The 26,257-nt window shown below is 35.3% G+C and overlaps 1 protein-coding gene across 2 annotated transcripts in view; it reads left to right on the top strand.

The window, feature by feature from the left end:
• LOC141450799 (ras-GEF domain-containing family member 1B-like) overlaps positions 1–26,257 on the top strand; it is a 450,679-nt gene that overhangs the window by 15,471 nt on the left and 408,951 nt on the right. For both annotated transcript variants that reach the window (XM_074121605.1, XM_074121606.1), the window contains exon 2: positions 10,006–10,329. In XM_074121605.1, coding sequence (XP_073977706.1) covers positions 10,135–10,329 — 195 coding nt within the window. In that variant the 5' untranslated portion in view covers positions 10,006–10,134. The remainder of the gene's footprint in view (positions 1–10,005; positions 10,330–26,257) is intronic.

The following is a 26,257-nucleotide window of genomic DNA, read 5'->3' as shown; positions in this document are numbered from 1 at the left end:
AAACCTTAAAAACAAACCCACACAGTTTGTATTTTTTAGAGCTACTAACAGAAGTACCATAATTTAGCAAAACGAACTTAAAGACATCTATAAGAATGCAGAAACCTAATACAACAGAACCTTAAAGGCAAATCTACACAGTTTGTATTTTTTAGAGCTACCAATAGGAGTACCATAATTTAGCAAAACGAACTTAAAGACATCTAGAAGAATGCCGAAACCTAATACAACAGAACCTTAAAGGCAAATCCACACAGTTTGTATTTTTTAGAGCTACCAACAGGAGTACCATAATTTAGCAAAACGAACTTAAAGACATCTATAAGAATGCAGAAGCCTAATACAATAAAACCTTAAAAACAAACCCACACAGTTTGTATTTTTTAGAGCTACTAACAGAAGTACCATAATTTAGCAAAACGAACTTAAAGACATCTATAAGAATGCAGAAACCTAATACAACAGAACCTTAAAGGCAAATCTACACAGTTTGTATTTTTTAGAGCTACCAATAGGAGTACCATAATTTAGCAAAACGAACTTAAAGACATCTAGAAGAATGCCGAAACCTAATACAACAGAACCTTAAAGGCAAATCCACACAGTTTGTATTTTTTAGAGCTACCAATAGGAGTACCATAATTTAGCAAAACGAACTTAAAGACATCTATAAGAATGCAGAAGCCTAATACAATAAAACCTTAAAAACAAACCCACACAGTTTGTATTTTTTAGAGCTACTAACAGAAGTACCATAATTTAGCAAAACGAACCTGAAGACATCTTTAAAGGCAGCAGAAACCTAATATGTTACCACAAAACCTTAAAAGCAAACGATATAGTGGTGTTCCAAAGAACTATAATTTAGTAAAACGAATATGAAGATTTATTTAAACAAAAACGAACTCTAATACCTTAAAGACAATTACTCGTACTGGGGATATACTGTAATTCTGCCAATTGAACGTGAAGACTTCTTTAAAGAGAGCAGAACTTAATACTACGATTCTTTTAATAAAAAAAAACAGTAACAGCAGAAGTGCTTACTGCGAAACGAACCTAAAGACATCTTTAAAACTAAACAGAATCTAATATTACTAAAGCTCAACAACAAACACACCAACTTGGTTAATGGAATAAGTAAGAGCTTTTCTAAAAAGAAAACTTCGACTTTTTTTTTTAGCTGGAGAGCTCAACAGGTTTAGCAAGTTCTGAGTATTTTAAAATTAAGTTGTGAATATGTCCTGATAAACAGTTATGTTTGTTCCCTACTATCATGTCCTTTGAGGTACGAAGAGTTAAGTTTAACTTAAATAAATTTTGAGAGAGAATGTGTCCAAGTGATGTGTGAAGGTCATCAGAGTTCCTGTAGTCTATTGTCAGTAGTTTAGTTTAAGCTGGCTGAAAGTTTATGCTTTAATTTTCCATTGAATAATTTAGACGGTTGTGCTCCACTGTGCAGCAGATGCCGTCTAAGTTAATCAGTAGAAAAGGTTGAATAGGAAACTTTTAGACATGACTTAAACTAACCACTGACACTACCCACATAGTCTAATGATGTAGACAATTCAATAGACAATTTCTCTCTCATACAAGTTATAAAGCTCTACAGATCTCTACTTAAAAACGACACGACAAAAGCAACAGACAAATAACTGATTAACTGAAGTTGTTATCAAACTAATTCACGAAAATACAGAATCCACAAAATTTACTTTAAAAAAAACTAGGAATCATATCAGTCCAATAACAAATAATATTAACCACCTGCCAAGGTAGATTAAACGAGAACTTGGCATTACAGAACCCAAAGATACAGCTTCTTCCCTTTTTTCTTTTTTAAGAAGAGGTATCACCAGGTAATTCAGGATTCTGCCACTATAAGATGGAAACACAAATAGGCACAAGAGATGATGAAAAAGATGAGATAAATCTACAAATAATCTAGGAAGCTATAAATTCACTATAACAGCAAGTGATGATGATGACATTAAAAACAAACTACAGCATCCACGCCTTCAACAGAACTTCCTATCTTCTACATTTCTCCTCTTGAAATATCAAAGCACTGCCTAAAAGGCTCTCTCAGACGAATTAATACCTAATACTATGTTAAAACAGTCTACCAATGAAATGTATTGCCGTTCCTTTTTAACCCGCATTTCAATATTTAATTAATTATTATTGTTACCGAAAAGAAATGGGTAATACAAAGCGTTATGAATTTCAAAACCTAGCAAACAAATAAGAGACTGTCCGTTCAGTCTACAAATTCCTATTCCAAAAGTAAATAATTTATAAAAGATCCTTATAAAAACTTATTTGACTAAATACCATTTCATCTAACCAGTTGTGATTCAATCTAAATTCTCACCAGTACATCAACTTCAAAGAATCGTATTGAACACCATTTTGAGAACAGAAATAAACTCGAATTTTTTTTTTCTTCGATACAAGTAGGCACACTAGAATTCAATCAAAAAACTTAGAAAGACAAAAGCACCTGAAAAGTGACTACAGTAAACAAATTATAGGTTCTTTGTTTTACAAGATTCAGGTCTACAACAATTTCAGGCAACAGATTCTATCAAGACCACAATCATGAGCATATATTTACATTTTAATCTCTACTATTCTGATATTACTGAACCTATTTTGACAAAAGTGGCTACATTTGCCATGCTGGCCACATTTACTACAGACATTAACCAAAGCAACAGACAACTATATACATTTTATGTGACTTAAACCAACTACTGACACTACCAACATAGTCTAGAGATTCTAATGATGTAGACAATTCACTAGACATTTACTTTCATACAAGTTATTAAGCTGTACAGAACTCTACTTTGCAATCCCCGCTGGCTCTGCCTACATCTACACGGTTACAAAGTTTATAAGTTAACAATCTGGAAATTTTAAAGGAAATAAAAGATTGTCTATTATCCTAAACACAAGATCACCTCCTACATCCAAATCAAGCTCTAAAATTAAAACAAAATAAGAGTACTGGCTCTGTTAGCCTGCTCAGAAGAGCAGTTTCCCGGGGGGCACCACGAGGAGGTAGAGCTCAGATTTTTGCCCCCCACTTTTGAGTTAAATCATTGTTACAAAAATTCTATAAAACCATATCCATGCTAGTTTTGGCCCCTACATAAAGTGGAGGGTTAGTAGCAAATGACAACATTATTTGAATACAGTGGGAAAAATCAGGAAATGATAGGGTTATCCGGAATCAGACGCGAAGTACGTAATTGTGGGGAATCTAGCTGATTACGGATTAATCGCGTTTGAAAAATCTACATAAAACAAAAGAAGAGAACCACAACCAACAAAAAAATTAAAAAGAAAACGAATATAGTAACGAAACGAAACAAAACCTTCTTGAAGAAACGAAACACAATAAAATGGAATATGAAAATTACTAAAATACAAACATAAGATTTGTACGCAGTATACAGAAGAAGAAGAAGAAAATGATGACTTTAAAAATCATGCAAACAAAGAAAACATGCTAAGTAACATGCAGAATTGACTTACATTTTCTTCAGTACTCGGACTGGATATGACTCACTAATCCTAACTTATAGTCACGTATCCATCGCTGTGGTCTTCATCTTATTCGTCTTCCAAGAAGACGCTTGACAGTACTCTTGAACTGCACACTGCACACTGAACTCTGGCCACTGATTAAAAAGACGTACACCGCAAAATCCAAAACACTGTTTAGCGCATTACATGAAACGGAATTAGGAATATTCCCGATGCAATTTTTATATTAACTATCTACGCACTTCTTTTAATAAAAGATAAAAAAACACTCCGAACAATCACTCCCGGGGATTTGAACACTCCCGAACTCGAAACCTACAATAGAAAAAAACAAAACAATTATTAGTAAGAAATAGTTTTCAAGACTAAAATATCAATAAAACATTAAATTCTAGTTTTAAAAAGTTTGGAAAGACAATTGAAATAAGAATTCATGCCAGTTGAAACATGTCGATCTTTTTGAGACCTCACTCTTTTCAATGTTTTTTGAATCTACAATCTTTGAATCAGCAATCTACAAGTAATAGTAAAAAATTTGGTGTAAAATTTTCAATTTAAAATAAAGAAAATGAACTTACCGAGCAGCAGAGATGTTGCCTGCACGTGGTCATCAGAGTGACTGACGTAATGGCCGTTACGTATGTACATATGGCACTATTTATTTTTTTATTATATTAAAAATTATTTAATAATTTGAGCTTGATTATTTCGTATTCTTTTGACTTGAAACATTTTTTAATTTATTTATTTAATGATTAATTGGTATTATTTAATGACATCGTATGCGGATGGTGACAATGACGATTATTTTGAGAATAAATGATCTCAAGTATTAAATAATATAAACTTTTCTTTACTCTACTGTAATTAAGTATATAATAGGCTAAATTAAGTTTTGGTATTGAGCTTTTTACAAGTTTTTAAGGCAAAAAGCATCACCTGATTTGGAAATTGCCAATAAATATGCTGCATAGATTTCCTTTAAAATTAAAATTTTGGTTAAATAAATAACGGTAAATGTAAAGAATAGTTACCCGGAGGTGTGGCCTAATTCGAAGTGATTCTGATTCGCTGTTACTATATGACCCGCCATATTCAAATATAAATATAAAACTATTTCTTTATTTTATATTTACATTTAAATCTGGCGGGTTATATGGTAACAACGAATCAGAATCACTTCGATTTATTTATTTAAGATTGATAATTTTATTTAAACCCCCCTTTATGTGGGGGCTTTGCCCCCACACCCCCTGATTTATTTATTTCTTAATGGGGGGCTTTGCCCCCACACCCCCCTCCTAACCTACCTAATCACCCTCAATTTTTTAATTTGAGTCACAAGATTCATTACAATAATTACAAAGAACAACACAAAAGAAACTTACCTTATTCTGTGGAGTCCTTTTCCTGAGGAGGGTATACTTGGCGGACTCCCTCCAGAAAATCCAAACCAACATCCATACAAAATTTTAAAACATTCATTACTCCATCCTCACTCACACTACAATCATGCTTTAATTTTTAAAAAAAACTGCAAATTTAAAACGCTCATGCTCATAAAGTTACAAAAAAAAAGGCACCTCAGGTCACAAACAGGGCACTCGCGGGAACTGATAATACATTAAACAGGAAGCAGTTGCTATGCAGTAAGTGTACTGCGCATGCGCGCGAAACATAAGAGGTAAGAAATTCAAACAAATTATATACAGTACATTGGCGGGAAGTAGTTTAAAAACTCAACGGTAAGTGTGCTGTACTGCGCATGCCCTAAAAATAATCAGGCCACACCTCCGGGTAACTATTCTTTACATTAGCCTAAATAACTATCTGAAACATTTTATCAGTGGCGAAACCGTTCCGTAAGTTTAATGGTTATATTTATTTAAGTTAACATGATATAGTTTTAAAAACTGAGTTTATTACACATTTCAGATAGAACTAAAACTTCTAGAAGGAGTTTAGTTTAGTTTATTTGAAATACCTAAGTTTCATGGAAATAGTAACAAACTAAATACACAAACTTTGATTGGCTCAACTAGCTGTGTAATTAATAATCCAACACCTCATTGAGGACAACTAAAGTTTTATGTAGTTCTAAGATTTTAGAATTGTTAATTACAAGCCCTTATGGACAAAACGTGCCACTAGTTTATTTTTGTATTTTTTGAAGGAATTTTAATCATTTACCTAAGAGGGTATAAGTATTTCTAAACTAAAAAAATGTTATTTGTTCTTTACTTAAACGAATAACTCACTAAACGTTTTTTGAGTACACTCAAATATGGGAAAGCTGAATTCATTTGAAAATTTGACTGTTCTGAGTACAAGGTGATCCTGCATAAGTCTAGTGAGTCACCAACCTATTAAATGTGAATGTAAGATAGTCCTATAGAGGTTAAATGCAAATGTAGAAACTACATTTGTGTTTTCAGAAACTGCCACTAGAGTTCTCCATCAGATGGAGTATAAAGTAAGGTTACAGCCTATTTAATGGCGGCTCACAAGTCTACAATGTGCCTATTTCTCTTTTGCCTGTTTCACGATTAAACAATACAAATTCTCAACTTTTTTGTTTCAGTTAACAATAATTGTGTAAAACATGAAGTATTATCCCAAAAGAAAAATTATTTATCGCATTTTTACAGGATTTTTTTTTTTATTGCTTAATTCGAAAGTTTATCAAATACCTATGGGGGAAATGTTGGAAAAACATTTTTAAATTAATTATTTCATTAATTTTAAAGCAGTAGCCAATCACAGTGCAGTACGGTTACAGACTGTGGGCGGGTCACGCCCATCTCTAGTACGTCATGCCCCACCACTAGTGTAGCCACGCCCCGTCCAATGAAAACCAGTTATGGGTGGATCCAGTGCGTACTAACAATGGGGCTTCAATACCTTTCTAAATCTTTTATTATTTTCTCATATTTTAATAAAATTTCTTGTTATTTTAGAAGTAATATTAATCTTACGTAAATATTGAGAAAAATGCTGAATATTCTCAATTTTCAACAAATGTTTCTTAAGTTAAGCTCGTTTTGGAATAGTTTTTGCCAATATTCGCCAGTTTCACTTCACTTTCTCATGAAAAGAATCTCGTATGAACACTCACATGACTTTTTCTTACCATAATTTACGAATATAATTGAATTTTATTGTAACTTAGAATCGCATAATAAAAATAAAAAAGAGATCAAATTAATAATAATGTCGATAGAATGCGACACATTCCCTCAGAACCAAACTATTAATTGAGAAACAATTACAAGCCAATTTGACATTTAAACTTAAACAAGCCATTAGATCAGCTTCAAATGAATCTGTTTGGCAAATTCATAGTAAATTACAGGAAAAGTCTTTCTATAAAATTGCGCTTTCGGTGTATTGATTTCCTTTCTTCTTAGAAGTTTGGTTAGAAAGTTAATAATCAAATACTTAGAGGTAGTAAAACCTTGAAGTATCTAAATGGAAGTTTAGAAAACCTTACTACAATATCTGTCTTACTTTGATTTTAGAAAGCTAGTTGTATCGAAATCAAAAGACATTTTTAATTAGAAAGGCTTGGTTGAACCTCATACTTCAGTTTCGTAAGTCCAGGTAGATAGATTGTCCAGTAAATCAATCTTTAGTTTTCTAGACTTAGCTTAGAGGGTTTCCCTGGTAAATGTAGTAGAAGTAAAGTGATAAAAGAAAAAAAAATATATTAGCAAATGCTTATCATTGGATAAATATAAATCCAATAATATAAACGACTAATCCAAGTAAAGAGGCTGTTGCTTCTACCATGGTTAGTTACTGGTCACCACTATTTGTAGGAGCACCATCAGAGTCAAAGATTTATTGTTAGCTCAAGTAGTGGAGACGTCATTGACTCTAAAGCTAGTAAGTTTTATCTGCAACCTTTCTCTCACTGATATTAAAAAATCTTATCGTCAACAGGTCCCAGACATTCAAGCCCCCTGCCTTTAATTTCCACAATGACTTAAGGTAATGCCTTTAATTCAGTAATGTCTTTAAAACTAATTATCTCTTAACTTCCTCGCAAGGCTATTTTTTTTAAGACCCCGTTCTCTAGTTCAGGACCAAATCCAGAACTAATCTTTTGCTTTGCTCTGTGGATACTATAAATGTTCTTTATGAAATATACTGTATTCTCACATAACGCATTAAGATGCCATGCTAGAAGGATTTCTGAGGGAAGAAAATTCCACGTAACAGAGAGGAAAATATAATAGAACGGTAGATTATTCCCTCTAATTTTCAAGAAAGTTTTTTAGAGCGTGAACATTTTTATAATATAGTTTAATCATAGACTAAATATAGGTGGTTTATAACTTTTCTTTTTTAGTAATAAGATATTAAAATTTTCCTGTTACTTCCGCTTCTATGGAGGTCAATAAGTAAAGTTAGTTTGTTAGGCCGTTGAGGGGGCAAAAATAAAGATAAAAATAAATTCTGCTATAAAAATCTACATATTTTTTGAAGGCGCCACAGTCGTCGAGCGGTTAGAGGCAATACCCTAAGACTGGAAACATAGTGGAGCGGCGAGCAAAGCCGCGATGATAGCGCCGAGAAAAGCGGCGAAAACAAACACAAGTTAACCGTATGGGACCGCGCATAGTGGGGAGCAAAACGAAGATAGAGCAACGCTACCAAGAGAGAGTAGAGCAACACGTTGTGACATGTTTGATTTCTTCGCTCTCATCGCGCTCAATTTTCAAGGTTAAAATGGTGTTATTGCTGCACTTATTGGTGGAGTTTTTTTTAAAAAGAAACCTCTGAGAGACCAAAAGGATCCTCTACATCACAACCGATTTGTGTTGGATAAGAAATGGGACAGGATTAATGGGGTTAACATTGAAATTCGTCCTTTTCTTGATTAAAATGCCTTCAACACTGGACTAGTATGTAATTAAATGTTGAAATAGACATTTCGAAAATACGAATGACACTTGCCAGGATGCTCCCGAATTTGTTGGTACAAGTGATGGAATTCATGTCTAGTCCTGTTTATATCATGAACACTGAAGCTCCTACTTATAAGCTGCTGTAAATACCAAATTATCAAAGGAAGAATTTTCGTTTAGAAATAATTCCTCCACCATGTCTCGTCGTAAGGAGAAACGCGACTAAACTCGGTCACTATGTACATGCGACTCTTTGCTCGTCGCTCTCTCTGATTTGAAGCCACTATCATCGCCGCTTTGCTCGCCGCTCCACTATGTTTCCAGCCTAAAGCTATTAACTATTTTGATGATACTGCGTTCGGTTTCCGGTCTAGGCCTTGAATACTATTTAATGATAAATAAAAAGAATTTATTTAAACAAATAAAGCGTGACGTAATGCCCGTCGGTAGAAATAGGCATTACTTTACTTTTTTTAAAAAAAAATAATTAATGATTATTAAAATGTAACACCTACTGTCCTAGTGGGCGTGCCCAATAGGAGATGTTTAATGCAACTATTATGGCTGTTGCAATCTGTCGTAGCAATATGGGTTAGTAGTTTTTATGAGCCAAATATGCACTTGTGTATGGTTATTAATTTTTCTAACCATTTTGTCATTATTATGGGAAAACCGATAACTTTGTAAAAAAACATGAGGCGTGAAAATACAGAGGACTAGCCATTTTCCAAGCCAGCCAGTATCCCAGTTTCACTCCGGGTCTGGTAACTTAGTACGGGACACTAACCCTCCATAGTATTACGTTAAAACTTATATTTTTTTTAGAATATTAGTGGAAAGCTTGTGATTTTACATGTGGGGAAGGAAGTCAACCTCTTAAACATCCACTGGATAGGAAATTGACATAGGATGAGAATCTTTAAGATGTTAATAATTTCAAACTCTACATGGACTGGAATTAGTTAAAAGTTCTGAAATTAATTAAAGTAAAGAAGCTGAATTTTAAACAAATGTTGGCTAGTGACTGAAGTAAACGAGTAAGAAAAATATGTTCAAAGATGTTCAGATGAAGAGGATATAAGGATGCTAGTTGGTGTGCAGTTACACAGGGACAATGTGCTTCTTCAAAGAAGGACGTGCTATTATTGTAGGAGCTGTAACGCATTTGCTAGAATGGTAAAGGTCCATGTAATAGCCGAAGGGTCTGTAGTTTGAAAGATAGCCCTTTCTAACTGTTACAACTTTGTTACATCCTGTAACAAGTTGCTAAACTAACGGGCAAATCTCACTGCTACCTATATTTTATATCTCATATATACGTATATATTTTTTGTATCCATCATAACTCGTCGTTATTGATCTAATCATGGTACTAACAAAATTTTATAGCTTGCCTTATACATGTTCTCATATTTTTCTAAAAAAGAGAAAAGTGGCATTATTAAGCTAAATTTATTCCCTATTCAAGTTTTTCTTTTTTTGGATAAAATGCTTAAATACAGCTGATGAATTGTTTTTCTTTTGGTGTTGTTATTTTCAGATGTTGGTTGGGACAATAGTGGATGTGTTAGGCTAAGAGACCCGCTAACGGCCGTGCGGCCTGCTATGAAGTCATGTGGGTGACGACGGTCCGTGCTGAAGGTCGGGTGCAGGCCCACAGCCGGTCGTCATGGCTATGTATTACTATGCGTGCCGACTGTCGGCGGCCTGTTCCGCACGTAGAGACTCACCGCCGCCATTGGCACATGCCCATCATAATCCGAATGATGGCAGTAGCAGCATCAGCACAGTGGCAACCATCTCACATCAACCATGCTCATCAACAGCCACGTCTCCACAAGCAGTTGATGTTATCGTCAATAAGGTAAACAAACTTCTTTTCAATTCTTGATTCTTCTAATTTTGCTGGAGGAAGTCTCTTCTTATCTGGACTTTGCTAAATCCTGAAATTAGCTCCTCATCCGTTCATCCAAGTCTACACTACTTTCAATCTGCCAAAACGTCTGAGGTGTCGTTGGACGTGCGACCGTCTGTAAGCCTAAAGTTCGCTGTTCACAGAGAAAGTAGCACTACATAACGCTATTAACCAGTTAACTGTTACGACCTTGTTGGAAAATGTGTCCCCTACGTGCGTTGTACAAATTAAGCGATGACAAATATATTCGTCAAACCCAGAGTATGTTTGATATGAAATTGCAGTGCTGCAATTATCCCGAGTAGGGTCGCAACATTATAGACTGGTATTTATGCAAACGAATCCCTGACCAGATGATAAAATTATGCAGAGAAATATCTTGGCAGGTTAGTAGCCCACGACGCAATTTGGATGATCGCTAAATCCCCACACATGTGCCCAAAAAAAAGCTCCGCCTCTTGAATACAGGTAAATAGGGAACAAAAGGATCCTGATCCCGTTTTTTATTACCAGGCGCGCCACTTACTGCATAGTCTAGCCTAACACAATATATGAATTCGTTATTGATTCAGTGATGACTAATAAAAGACAAGGATACATTTACGAAAACTTACATGCATACTATATCTTCTATTAGTTCTTTTTATTTCGACATGGCCTCAAAATATTCCAAACTACTGGCAGTTCACGAATATATTTTAGTTTTAACTACGAGGGTCGTTTGAAAAGTCCGTGCAAAGTCAGAGAGATAGCACCACTGGCGCGTATCGAGGTTATGTTTAGTTAGTAGCATCTCTTGGAAGAACACACACCAAGTTTCAGCCAGATCGGTCTATTTCTTTGTGTTTGGCATTCGTTTGAATCGAGGAAGTCGAGTGATTTTCAAAAAATGGACGAAAAAGAATTTCGTGTGTTGATTAAACAATACTTTAAGAAAGGCAAAACGCCTCAGGAGACTAAAGAGAAGCTTGATAAACATTATGGTGACTCTGCACCTTTGATTAGAACAGTTTATAAGTGGTTTTAAAATTTTCGGAGTGGCCATATGGGCACAAGTGACGCTGAACGTTCTGGACGCCCTGTTGAGGATACTACTCCAGAAATCATTGATAAAATCCATGATATGGTGATGGATGACAGAAGAGTGAAGGTGCGTGAGATTGCTAGTGCTATGGGCATCTCGAATGAACGGGTACATAATATCTTGCATCAACATTTGGACATGACAAAGCTATCCGCAGGATGGGTGCCGCGATTGCTCACGCTTGACCAAAAACGAAATCGTGTGAAGTGTTGCAAGGACGGTTTGCAGCTGTTCCAGAAGAATCCGCAGGACTTTAAGCGTCGTTTCGTCACTGTGGATGAAACATGGATACATCACTACACTCCTGAGACCAAAGAACAATCTAAACAATGGGTTACCAAGGGGGAATCTGCGCCAAAAAAGGCGAAGCCCGTTTCTTCGGCCGGAAAGATTATGGCGACTGTCTTTTGGGATTCGCAAGGAATAATTTTCATCGACTATCTGGAAAAGGGTAAAACTATTACAGGTGCATATTATTCATCCGTTTATTCATCCGTTATTGGACCGTTTGAAAACCGAGCTGCAAGAAAACCGCCTACGATTGGCCCGCAAAAAAGTCCTTTTCCATCACGACAACGCACCAGCTCACACCTCAGCGGTTGTGGTCGCAAAATTAATGGAAATAGGGTTCCAACTCGTTTCACATCCCCCCCTATTCTCCAGACTTGGCTCCCTTGGACTACTATTTGTTCCCCAATATGAAGAAATGGCTGGCGGGAAAAAGATTTTATTCAAACGAGGAGGTGATTGCAGAAACGAATGGCTATTTTTCAGACTTGGACAAATCCTATTATTTGGAAGGGATCAACAAACTAGAGCAGCGTTGGACGAAGTGTATAAGCCTAAAAGGAGACTATGTTGAAAAATAAAAAAGGTTTACCCCCAAAAATTAAGTAGTTTTTATTTTTGCACGGACTTTTCAAACGACCCTCGTAAAACTGTAAATTTAACTGCCGATGGTCACTAACTGAAAATGCATGACGAATATACTCGTCATAACGCAAAATTTTACACTTTTTTCATGACGAATATCTTCGTCATAAACATAATTACCGCTGCCGTTATTGGATAGCTGCCGTTCACGAATCCAAGTCATTGTGTAGGCGTTGGCCTTAAGCCAAAGCATAATATTTACTCTAGGTACACAACCATCTGTTTTACTTGTACCATGTAGTTCAGTTTTAAAATTATTATAATAAAAATAAAATAAAATATTGTATTTTTCTTTTTGCAAAATTTACTATCATTACGATCTGATGAAAAGATCGATATATAGATAAAATAACTATTATAAATATGTAAACACAGTAAGTACAAACATGAAATATAGATGTGTAATTACATTACATCATTACATACAGGAAAGTTTAGGATGGGAAAGATAAAGAATGCAGAAGTTCAATTTGATAAAGGTAAAAATAAGCAGGAGGAATTGAGATTAAAAAAAACAGACACAATTCTTTAAAGCACTAAATATGCCCGAAAAGCAAAAAAGAAAAGAGATAGTTACAGAAGAGAATAAGTTTCAGAAGGCTGTGTTCTTCTGGGATCAGGGATCTCTCAATTTCCGTTAAAAAGCTAGCATGTTTTTTTTGGAAAAGGACCGCTTTAATGCCCGGAAGTGCCCTTGCAAAAGAATTAGGCTCATTTCCTTTCAGCAATCAATTAGGACAATCAATTTACTAAAGTGTTAAAATTTTAAGAGAAAACTCAAATTAATTTACCAATACTCTTTGGGATTAAAGCGAACAATCACTGCCACTTCTAAAATTAAATTTCAATTACCGAACCTTCACTCAAAGTGGGATGCTGCGCGTTTATAATCTCACTAAGGCTGAAGTGTTAATATGATGGAATAAAATAATTATTTTCTTTTTTTGTAGGGAAAAATGATAATTTATTTTCCAATATTAAGATCCTTAGAACATATTATCCTTTTCCAATTCAAGGAAGCCATCTAAATAATTGAATCTTAAACTACATGAAAAAAAAAAAAACAACCTCTACTACATCTACTGAAAACTGTCATTTTCAGAGATATCATCTGATTTGGTTAAATCGAACTTTTATTTTTCAATTTCTTATTCAATTGTCAATTGGCTTTTATAAAGAAATTAGGAAAACCTTAAAAAAATAAATAAGGAAATTATTTTTCACTTTGTTTTCTTACTGAATGACAATTGTGTCTAAAGCTGATATTAATATTAAGTGGGGTTGAACTAGGACCAATTATTTAAAAAGCTCATTCTTTGTAATTTACACATCTTTTTATCGTTTTTCTTGATGCTTTTATTGTAAAAGTTTTTAATGAACTTTTCTTGTGTTAATGATAATGATAATAAAGAAGTTATTTACTTTTCTATCGAATATAATTTTTCATTTAGTTTGGTCTAATATTATTTTATTCATTTATTCCATGTGCGGTACCTTGGAATGTACCTAGATAAGAGACTTACCTGGAACCCCCCATACGAGACTTAAACGTATCGAACTAAACAAACGACACAAACTTCTAGCCAGACTACTTGACAAACGCTCAAAACTCTCACTACAGAACAAACGACGACTCTATACAGCTCTTCTCACCACCAATATGAACTTACGGACTCGAGCTTTACCGGAACAGCTAAAAAATCCAACATCAATAGACTCCGCCGCATAGTAGACGCTCCCATTCTATGTTAGCAACCACACACAATACATACAGATCTCCAAATTCCACTCATCTCCGAGAACTTGCCAAAATCCGATATAAAAATTTTCATTAAAAACTCTCATTTCATCCCCCAACCCTTTAGCTGTAAACTTGTCTTCACTTACGCTACCCTCCAATCCTCGAAGACGGCTGAGGCGCCGTTGGCCCCGTGACCAACTAGGTGGGCTAATGGCGGCCATCACTGGATGACCGTCATTCACGTCTACCACGCTCTTTATTTATACACTTATCGCATTTACTTATTGTACTCTGTAGGTACAGGTGTAAATTTCAATAAAAGGGTAAAAAAAAAATATATATATATATTCTTTTTCAACTACCCAATAAATGCGAAATTCTTTCAACAAGTCTGTGCGCAGGTCCGTACTTTTGTTTTATCATATTCAACGCTATTAATTTCCGTTAATGTAGAAAGAATTCTGCAGTTGTCAACGATAAGGCTTCCTGTTGGCGCGTATACTGTGATACGGATTTTTTTGATGCAAAAAAAAACACAAATCAATAAAAATAAAATAAACAATACGATAACTGAAAAATTGAACGTGTAACCAAATTAGAACAGGATATATTCTATAGTTGAACTTTGTATTAATAGCAAGGCGGATGTCTGTACTCCTGACATAGGTTTTGTACACCGCTACAAGCTAGTGGATTCAAGTAAATGAACCTCAAGGAAATGCGAATAAAACGTACACATAACTTGAAAATTTTAAATGGAAATTCATTTGCTTTCAGTAAAAACAAAACCTACTTTTAGTGAAAACTTGAAATTGAAGAAATGTGCAAGCTCTTACGAGCGGCAAAAGAGTATAAACAATATCCAGAAAATGGATCTCCATTCAAGAGCTGCTTTTAAAGGAAAGCCTAAAAAAGAAAGAAATAGCCTCTTTGTTCTCTGAGAATCTCATTAATTTTGATTAACAATAATTGAGAACAATATTAAGACAATAAAAGATACTGCTATCCCATTATAAGAGAAGTGAAGCTCATTTATTAATGAAACTCAACTAGAACCCATGTTGGGTTCTACGCACCAATTACATAATTTTTGTGGGTACAATATGAGATATAACCCAGAGGATATAACTGAACGGTGAGACGAATCCCTCCACGTTTATCCGGTTACTTTCTGAGAAAATAAACTGTTAAAATTCCTCCCAAAAGTATTTGCTACTGAATTATTAAAAGGAAATCCCTCTTCCGCCAAGTCTTCATCTTTATTTAATAGAAAAGTGGAAAATACTTTAGGTATTTCCAGGGGAAAAAAAAGGAAAAAGAAAAACGAGGAACAAAAGAAAAGCAAAAAGAGGTTGGTCACATTTCCAAAGTAGCAAGAGACATAACAACATTATCAGTGTTGTTGATAGCCATGTACAGCCTCTACCTCCCTCTAAAGTCGCCTAGTTCTCCCTCATGGTCCAGACAATTGTTCCAGCTTCCTTTGTTGCTTTTATCTCTTTGTCCAGCCGAGAGCGAGCCTGATTGCTGAAGTACGCACCATTGTTGTCACATGCGTGTGAACAACACTAAAACTAAGGATCGTTCTTTTTATTTTATGAATCCGATTTCTTCGACCTTTTCATCTTTCGTCGTAACCAAACATTTGCTACACCCATCCCCATGTGTACTTGAAAAGTATTTATACACTTGAAAGTAGGTGTATTTTATTCTTTGCCTTTTCTATTCTCTTGAAGAGAATTTTTGTTGAATGAAAATAAATCTGCTGAAAACAAATATTGCTCTTTTTTTTTTACCGCAGTAACAATGCTAGAGAGCGTTACCTGCGTCAACTCAATCAAAGTTGATGAATGGTTTCGGCGGTCATTTCCACTAATAACGAACCATTAACTGGTTAAAAGATCCCTCGAAGGGTTGATACTCCTCACAAGTTTTCAAACCCTATACCCTTAATATACGAGGGTCGTTTGAAAAGTCCGTGCAAAAATAAAAACTACTTAATTTTTGGGGGTAAACCTTTTTTATTTTTCAACATAGTCTCCTTTTAGGCTTATACACTTCGTCCAACGCTGCTCTAGTTTGTTGATCCCTTCCGAATAATAGGATTTGTCCAAGTCTGAAAAATAGCCATTCGTTTCTGCAATCCCCTCCTCGTTTGAATAAAATCTTTTTCCCGCCAGCCATTTCTTCATATTGGGGAACAAATAGTAGTCCGAGGGAGCCAAGTCTGGAGAATAGGGGGGATGTAAAACGAGTTGGAACCCATTAATTTTGCGACCACAACTGTTGAGGTGTAAGCTGGTGCGTTGTCGAGATGGAAAAGGACTTTTTTGTGGGCCAATCGTGGGCGTTTTTCTTGCAGCTCGGTTTTCAAACGGTCCAATAACGGATGAATAAACGGATGAATAATAGTAACCTGTAATAGTTTTACCCTTTTCCAGATAGTCGATGAAGATTATTCCTTGCGAATCCCAAAAGACAGTCGCCATAATCTTTCCGGCCGAAGAAACGGTGGCGCAGATTCCCCCTTGGTAACCCATTGTTTAGATTGTTCTTTGGTCTCAGGAGTGTAGTGATGTATCCATGTTTCATTCACAGTGACGAAACGACGCTTAAAGTCCTGCGGATTCTTCTGGAACAGCTGCAAACCGTCCTTACACGATTTCGTTTTTGGTCAAGCGTGAGCAATCGCGGCACCCATCTTGCGGATAGCTTTGTCATGTCCAAATGTTGATGCAAAATATTATGTACCCGTTCATTCGAGATGCCCACAGCACTAACAATCTCACGCACCTTCACTCTTCTGTCATCCATCACCATATCATAAATTTTCTGGAGTAGTAACCTCAACAGGGCGTCCAGAACGTTCAGCGTCACTTGTGCCCATATGGCCACTCCGAAAATTTTGAAACCACTTATAAACTGTTCTAATCGAAGGTGCAGAGTCACCATAATGTTTATCAAGCTTCTCTTTAGTCTCCTGAGGCGTTTTGCCTTTCATAAAGTATTGTTTAATTAACACACGAAATTCTTTTTCGCCCATTTTTTGAAAATCACTCGACTTCCTCGATTCAAATGAATGCCAAACACAAAGAAATAGACCGATCTGGCTGAAACTTGGTGTGTATTCTTCCAAGAGATGCTACTAACTAAACATAACCTCGATACGCGCCAGTAATGCTATCTCTCTGACTTTGCACGGACTTTTCAAACGACCCTCGTATGTCAGCATATGGCAAGAGCCAAATTTTCTGCACTTTTCTTTGAATGCCGAATCAAATTAGAAACACGCTTACGGCAAGAGCTATTAGCACTCGTTATAGTTTACCAACTTTACTAAAAAAAAAACCTGCAGATTGTTCAAGATGCAGGTGAAGATAGATTAGAAAGAAGCTCACGGTAGAGCTATTACCAATGTTCTCCATAGGAATGTTATTCCCATGGGAATCCCATGGAAAACGTCCCATGGGATGGGATGGGATGGGATGGGACAGCACACATTTGTATTTCCCATGGTAGTCGATACTTGATATTGTAAAATAAATTTAGTCTGAAATTTGCAGTTGCGTAAGTGCAACAAAATTGATAGGAAATTGATAGTGTGCTGAATGAGCAGAGTGACTCAGAAATAGAATGAGAGTGTCAGTATGATACTGAATTGTCATACTTAGATTATACTTTTGAGTTTTAAAGTTAATAAATTTAGTCGTTTTGCATGTCTCTTTGTACATGTAGTCCTATTTAGTAGTCACTAAACGTAAACTTTCATAAATTTAATAATTTTATTTGAACTGTATTCCATATTAATATTATAATGGGAATCCCGTGGGATGGGATGGGATGGGACAGGCATAAATTGCCATTGGATGGGATGGGGTGGGACAGAAAAATGTGTCCCATGGACAAGCCTGGCTATTACGTTAGCACTCGTTATAGTTTACCAACTTTACTAAAAAAAAACGTGCAGATTGTTCAAGATGCAGGTGAAGATAGATTAGAAAGACACATTGCTTTGATTGTAGGAGTTAACTTGGACAATACCTCTGTTTTAAAAGGTCCTAAACTCACTAAATACTTTTATTTTCAGCTAAAGAAAAACACTTTACTGGATTACACCCGAGCGAACTGATGATGTAGTTTGGCTGAACCAGTAATTATGAGGATTTTGTCCTGTTTGTTAAACTTCTTTCTCTCTCAGAGAATCAGCTTTTTTTTTATTTCTTAAGTTAAATGTCTCTCCTTAATTTTCCAATCTAAAAAGAAACTAGGTTACCAAGGCTTCTACTTCTTTTGTCCTTCTACTTCTTTACGTTAAAAAATAAATTACTTTTTTCTTTATTAGAAAGGGTTTTTCCTTAAAAAATAACTAAGGAACGGAAACCTTAATTAACCGTCTTAAGTAATAAGATGTAACATCTCCGTGGCTTCTTCACATTTTGTATCTACTTTTAATTTTTATTTTTTGCTCCATAATTTGTCTCTCTCTTTCTCCGAAAAAAAATAAAGGAAAGAAAATTTATATAAAAAAAGAAGGTCGCAGCATAATTTGGGCCAACCCTTTTTTAATTTCCAGTTTTATTACCTAAATATTTTCCAGTAATGAAGTACCTCTATTTTCTTTTTTTAAATAAATTTTTTCCTAATAATAAAAACCCTTAATAATAAATTAAGCTGGAGGGAAAAATTGGAGAATGGAGAAGTGGCAATTTTGAAGAAAAAATTTCTCAGAAGAAGTGGAAGAGAGAAAACTGATTGAGGAAAACTTACAACGACTCTCTCGTTCTTGACTTAAGCATAGTTAAGTAATTAAATTTTCGAAAAACTTAAATTTTGCATTAAAATAACGAGGACGTCATAGAGGTTAACTATTAGTAAAAATGGTGATATAATGTAATTTCTAGAAAGGAATGCTTCCTAGATTAGTACTAGGAGGAAATGCACCTTCTCTGTCGTTAAAGAAGACGCGATTGTTTGGAAAAACCCTGGTGAACGCTAAAATTAAGTATTTCCATTAATAGATCTCAAAATAGAAAATCTGGTAACTAAAACTAAGCTATTCTTCTATATTTTCTTTAGGTTACAACAAATTTTCTAATTGTACGAAGAGAAATCTGAAATATTTGTAATGATCAGCTGGGTATAATGGGGCATTGGGGCTTCATAGATGTGGTAATGAAAATGCCCTACTGCTTTTAGTGGTACACCGTAATTTTTTATCCGCCCAGTCCTTGGCCCATTAGTGTGATGAAACGGCCCTTGTATTTACGTAATGTACAACCCTATTGCTGCTTTCTTCTTTTGCTAAAAGATTTTTTTATTTTTTATTTTGCATGCCTGGTTTAGGGAAACAAAAGTATAGCGAAAAGATTACAGCTAACTTTTACTTTAAAACATAGAAAACCAGCTTTACAGCTTTACTACAAACTTAGTGTTGGGGAAAACTAAAAGCTCAATTAAAGAAATTGTGAAGAATTAATGAAAGAAAATATTTTAAAAAAAAATTAATTCTATTTTATGTTTATAATTTCGCGTATTTGGAAGGAATGGTGTCAAAATGTAAAAGTGTTGCTTAAAGCACGTAAGATAAGCAATGTGCAGGTAGGTTTACGTCCTCTTAGATATCCGTAGTTTTGGTATCTTCTTCGTATCATAGTTATAGATCATTAATAAAGTGGATGGACTAGCATCAATAAAAGTTAAAAGAAAATAAATCAATTAGCGTTGCTTGAAAAAGCTCTCCAGTTGGGTACTCTTCACAAATTAAGATGTATGACAAAATCTCAGAATCTAGAGGGTTCTATGAAGGGTACATCTGTGTCCAATGTGGTGAATATGATACTCGGTGACTACCCTGGTATTCAAATACATTTTTGAACGAGAGAACCTCAGTTTGAACGAGAAAATGTAATACAGTCTCCGTCATCTCTCCGTCAAAATCAACGCCACCACGTTCCAAATCCAGCTTCTTCGGAAGCTTTCTACGTTGAGAATGCTACTGAAGGAAAGACTTCAGTTTGAGAATCAGAATTTTGAGACATAGATCATCAGATCGTCCGTCGTCTGCCACATTCCTACGGCACTACAGAGTCTTAGGCTTTGCTGTTGCTTTCAACTTATTCTTGAACTAATTCTCCAGAAGTGTGTCGTTTATCCGACAGAATAATAAAACACGTATGCGGATACAGATTCCATTAATGGGAATGCAGTGACTCAATGATACAGATCATTGAAGTTAGTTAAGGCATTCCACAAACCATCTTTGATCTGATAACATATGAACTAAGCGCTTTAATGACAGCTTGGTGATCGAAAAGTTTATTACTATCTCCTAATTCCTGTCGAGGTTAAACTGGTTAAATTAAAAGATGCTGAGAAATCTTGGATGAACACTAGCCTCCAGCACCATCTGTATAGTTCTTGAAGGGTGGATGCTCAGCTCCATTACGTCGAGGCACTCTCCTTTGAGCACCAATCCCTAATCGAAAAAGTTTCATTTATTTTCTATTATTTCCACTATAAGAATGCTCCTGATCGAAGAGCAGTCAGCCAGTGAGGAATATCCTCTCCTTAGATGCACTTTTTGAATTTTTGGCTACCTCATACCCACTAATTAACAAGAACTAGTATGCAGAAATCTTTTTTCGTATCCAGGAACTCAAAATGAAAAGTACGTATACCAATACATACTAACTGTTATAAGAGAAAATAAATTTTGAAAAAATTTGGTTTTCTCGTTCTCACAGCAATGAGAAGTATATTGTAAGAGAAGTCCTCTCAGACTTGCGATCAGGTTTTCTTTTTCATTTTCCTCCTTTAACATTCACGGTTTTCACAAACACTTGTGAGGTCACCAATTATATTAATTAACTGTTGGTAATTTAATTAAAACTCATGTACCAAGCAAGTAAAATAATTGCGAAATTACATTAATTTATGTAGAAATGTACCAATGGTAACGCGAATTAATAATTGAGTTATTTAATTGGATTGTTACATAGCAAATTTAGCTATTTCCCAATTTAGGGAGCAATTTTCCTTTCTCTTGCAACTGCAAGGATAATACTGTGTTCAGGAAAAACTTTTGTTAACAGTCTTTCACCGGAAAAGTCCGTTTTGTGAGTGTGAACAAAATTTTCCGAAAAAGAAAAACAAAAAAGACTGAACGAACCAAAAACTTTTTATTTTGATTGAGGTCCTACCAAAGAACTGTGATCAATATCTCTCAACCGAATGTACCACATTGCTGAATAGATTTATAGGATAGATACAGTTTCGAAGAAATGTACTTTGCTAGTTACAATTTTTCAATATTCAAAATTTAATCATGGAAAATTTTTACAAATCTATCGATCAAGAAACAGGACTTTTTATAACTCTTAAGCCCTTAAACTATTACCAATTTAATGGCCTCACATTCTTGGATGAATACATTGAGTAGTCTTTGGTTAGATTAAAGATAAAGATAATAACCAAAAAACCAAGATAATAATCATGCCAGTTCTTGCTGGATACTTCACTCAAGGCTGCGGAAATTTAGGTAATAAAATATGGAAAGTGCGGTCTTGTTTGCTCACCACATGGACGCAGAGCTACGAATTATGGATGGAAACGCATTAAGCAGATAACCCATGGGTTTGTACCCTTTAGAAACCATTTATAATAATTAATAAATTGTCTAATAGCAAGTAACCTTCATCGATCAGCTATACTATAATATCGTCAGGAGATATAGTAAGTATTCTCTTTCTGTTAATAAGCTGGAAATGGAAAAAAACTGTTATAACAATGGTTGAACGAGGTATGATGGTCACACTGTAAAGATTCTGCAAGTAAGGAGCGTTGGACTAAAACTGACTTTAATGATTTCAATAGGATGAAAAAATAACTGCCAGGTTCAGTCATGATATACGCCGCGAGCTTTCGACCTAGGGACTAGGTCATATTCAGGGCTGTGGAACATATTTACAGTGTAGTAACAATAATTATATTAAAATGAATATACCTATATAATGTAACGTAATTTACAAAATTATTTACCTAATTGACAATGTAATATTTTACATGATTAAAGGGTTGGTGTGTCTTCTGTCTTGTCTGCTCAAGGACTGAGTGTGATCGGTTGTGTACACTTGCTTCTGATGATCTTCAAAAAGTATGGTGAGAGAGCTTCGACGTGCATCCAAGAGTACGACAAAAGTATTGAAACCGAGATTTGAACATGTTGAAGATGTCAACTAAGGCAAAATATCTAATCAAATTGAGCATTGAGATTGGCAGAAAGAACTGTCTTGCTGTTGATTTAGAACTTACTCGTTGTCCTTTATTGAGCATGAATGTCACTTTTTTTGGGCGTTCTCAGATAAACAATAAGTCAAAGTGAGTGAAGGCGGCAGACGACAGAATTGAATGAAAGATTAGCTGTGGTCGTCGGTATATATGTACAAAGTATTGTATATTTGGTTAAGTTTGTATAGTTGATGCGTGAACTGTGCAAAGAAATGGACCAATATTTCATACAATATTTGTCAATGAATATAGAATATTTTATATTCAATACAGAATAAATTGAGGAAAAGTTGTTTAGCGAGACTTTTAATATGGCTTCTAGAACTGTTTGTATTTTCACCTCCTTTTTATACAACTCAGTATTCAATAAATTCTGTTTAAAAGTGTTGGTTTTCTGTGCATTCAAAAGACATACAATCAAGTAAAAGTTGAAGAGGGCGAAGCTTAAAGGTTATTTTTGATGATTTTTTTTTTTTTTTGCACATTACGTTTGAATCTATTTGTAAAGTGGCGTCACTTCCGGCAATTTTAGATCATAACATTGTCCCCAGGTGTGTAACCTAATAGAAATATCTACTTTCTGCAGTTCCATTTTTTGAGAACACAAACTATACACTCACAACAATACAGGGTACCTCAAATTACAATATGATTGGGTGTAATACGTATATAAATAAAGGAATTAAATGAGGGTCATCCAAGGATGACAACATGAGTCGGCCGACTCAGGTAAGCCGATGAAGTGAATTCAAGATAATCGGAGGCCATCGATTCTATACAGCCTTCGGGAAGGATTCCAGAGAAGTATACAGATTATGCATGAGCGGATTGTTGAGTTGGGAAAGTTTAGAATGAACTTTGGGTGCGAACGGTATTTAGGCTAGGTCAGGGATGAAAGGGATTTTTTTTTTTGGGTCAGTGTAAATAGACTGATCGTTAACGTAGGGAGGTGGGTTTACGAGAGTGCGTAGTGTTTTCGAGGCGCTTAGCTGTACCATGTCCAGCTTGGGGGCTCCTTTTTAGTCAATTCAGATCGTTTATCTAATTGTCTTTTGATCATTCAGTAACGTAAAGCTAAGTTCATGTCATTTAAATCGGATATGGGGTAGAGCCCGATATATCACACTTTAAGATAAAAAAAAAAAAAAAAAATAGTTTAGGTAGATTAGGAGGGAGCACTTTATGATTGAGGGCAAAGGCAATATAGTGTCATCATTTAGCCTCGTGGACCTTCATTCTGTATTTGCGAAACCCAGGGTTCGAGGATTGCATTTAGAGGATCTGAATCAATGGGATAGGATAACTTGAATCTAGCACGTGACTACTAAGTGATGGTAACCCAAAACCAAAAAACCTGCAAGTTCGCCATCTTCTTCCACTTACGAACAGAACGAACAAAAAAAGTGATAACCAATATTGTTGCTAAAAAAACAACCAACTATTTTAAATTAATGAATTGGCCAACTGATAAAGAACTGAATCACACAAAACATACCTATCAATTCCCCCTCCCCATCCTTTCACTATAAATCTAAATTGCGAATGAATCTATTATCAATGTGAAGATATTTACTCTGGGTGAATTCATTTCTCTCTCTGCCGCGCTTTCATTCTAGCAGGCGGCAACAATGTAAAGCGGATTCAATTTGAATTCATTTGTAAACACTATTCCGATCTCATAAAAGGCGAGTTTATTTTTATTTCTTCAGCTAAAGTATATAAAACTACATAATAAATGGTAAATAAATTTAAAGTACCTTTCAAATAAAAATGGCTTCATTCATGAACGCAATCTAGCGATTTGTCTCAAACCTTGTACAAATAAAAGAAGAAAGGCCTTTGACAATGGTTTACGCCTAAAATTAATTATAATCATTACGACAATTGAAACCATATCTCCCCCCATTTAAAAATGATCTTTTAGATGAAAAGAAAATCAATTTCCATTGTTAGATGGAAAATAATAATGGGAAATCTAGTGAAATGTAAAAACTAAATGAAGATAGCATAGGCCTACCACACAGTGCACTCCACAGGTGGCCAATGAAGGCGCTGTTTTTCAAGTTTTAGTATTTTCTAGCTTTAATTTCTTTTTTTTTTGTCTGTTTCATAAATGTGCAGCATGTAACTGAGACAAGATAAATTATGTTTTCTCGCGTTTCGTCTGTTCTCTTTTTTTATTTTCTTTTAAAAAGATGGTTGGTACTAATTACAAAAAATTAATGAATTCTATACCGATACTCAATAGAGTGCGGTGCTTCTTTAAAGTAAGAAGATTATATAGAAATAGCCAGGCGCCACGGTAGCCGAGCGGTTAGAGGCGAGACCTGCGAAGCTAAAATGTATTGTGGTACTGGGTTCGATTCCCCGGTCATAGGCCTTGGATTTTATTTAATGTTTAAAAATGAGAAATAGTAAAGTATGTTTGCTAGACGCCTCCGTCCACGACACCTAATTGGTAGTTGGACGTTAAGCCCCGCCTGAAAAAATAGGCGATTACTTTTTTTTTTTTTTTATAGAAATAGCCTTATTGCGAAGTATTGATCGTTTGACATATTAAGAAAAATAAGTTAGACGACCGAGGTGGGATTTTTAGCGAGAAAAATTATCATCCTTTTCCTTCACGTTTTTGGCTGTGTAAAAGACTTTTCCTGCCATATTGGAAAATTTAAAGATTATTAAGAGAGATTGAGAGGGCATAATTAAGTGTGAATCGTATGAATAGCCAGTGTACTTTGTTTATGTCCAGTGACGTGCTATTCTGTTAGACTGAATGAAATCGATCAGGTATCGTGGACGGAGGCGATTGAATAGATAGAATAGACTAGTACCGCAATACATCATAGCTGTGCGGGTCTAGCCTATAACCGCTCGGCTATCGTGGCGATTAGCTAACTATACTTTACTGTAAAGTTCTCATATAAACCATTGGGAATATAGACTAGTACCGCAATACATCATAGCTGTGCGGGTCTAGCCTATAACCGCTCGGCTATCGTGGCGATTAGCTAACTATACTTTACTGTAAAGTTCTCATATAAACCATTGGGAATATAGACTAGTACCGCAATACATCATAGCTGTGCGGGTCTAGCCTATAACCGCTCGGCTATCGTGGCGATTAGCTAACTATACTTTACTGTAAAGTTCTCATATAAACCATTGGGAATATAGTCTAGTACCGCAATACATCATAGCTGTGCGGGTATAGCCTATAACCGCTCGGCTATCGTGGCGATTAGCTAACTATTCTTTACTGTAAAGTTCTCATATAAACCATTGGGAATATAGACTAGTACCGCAATACATCTTAGCTGTGCGGGTCTAGCCTATAAACGCTCGGCTATCGTGGCGATTAGCTAACTATACTTTACTGTAAAGTTCTCATATAAACCATTGGGAATATAGTCTAGTACCGCAATACATCATAGCTGTGCGGGTCTAGCCTATAACCGCTCGGCTATCGTGGCGATTAGCTAACTATACTTTACTGTAAAGTTCTCATATACCATTGGGAATATAGACTAGTACCGCAATACATCTTAGCTGTGCGGGTCTAGCCTATAACCGCTCGGCTATCGTGGCGCCTCTATTTTTCTTCTAAAAAAAACGTATATTTTTTGAAGTTATTTTATTTTAACTTCATTTCCAATCGGTTTTCTACATATAAACAAAGCCGAAATCCCGACTGAAGTCTATGACATTTCTCAGCCTAAACAGAGATTGAAAGATTTGAACCCCGAACTCCCTAAGATAGAAGTGATATAGGCTGGAAAAGCTGAGATGAATTGAATATCATCTCCTACACAGATGATCAAGGATCAAGGCAAGCT

This window comes from Rhodnius prolixus, unplaced genomic scaffold (genome assembly GCF_049639745.1).
Source record: "Rhodnius prolixus isolate KJV_2025 unplaced genomic scaffold, Rpr scaffold_8, whole genome shotgun sequence".
In the NCBI taxonomy this organism is placed as follows: Eukaryota; Metazoa; Arthropoda; class Insecta; order Hemiptera; family Reduviidae; genus Rhodnius; species Rhodnius prolixus.
This window is presented reverse-complemented; position numbering and strand designations above follow the sequence as displayed.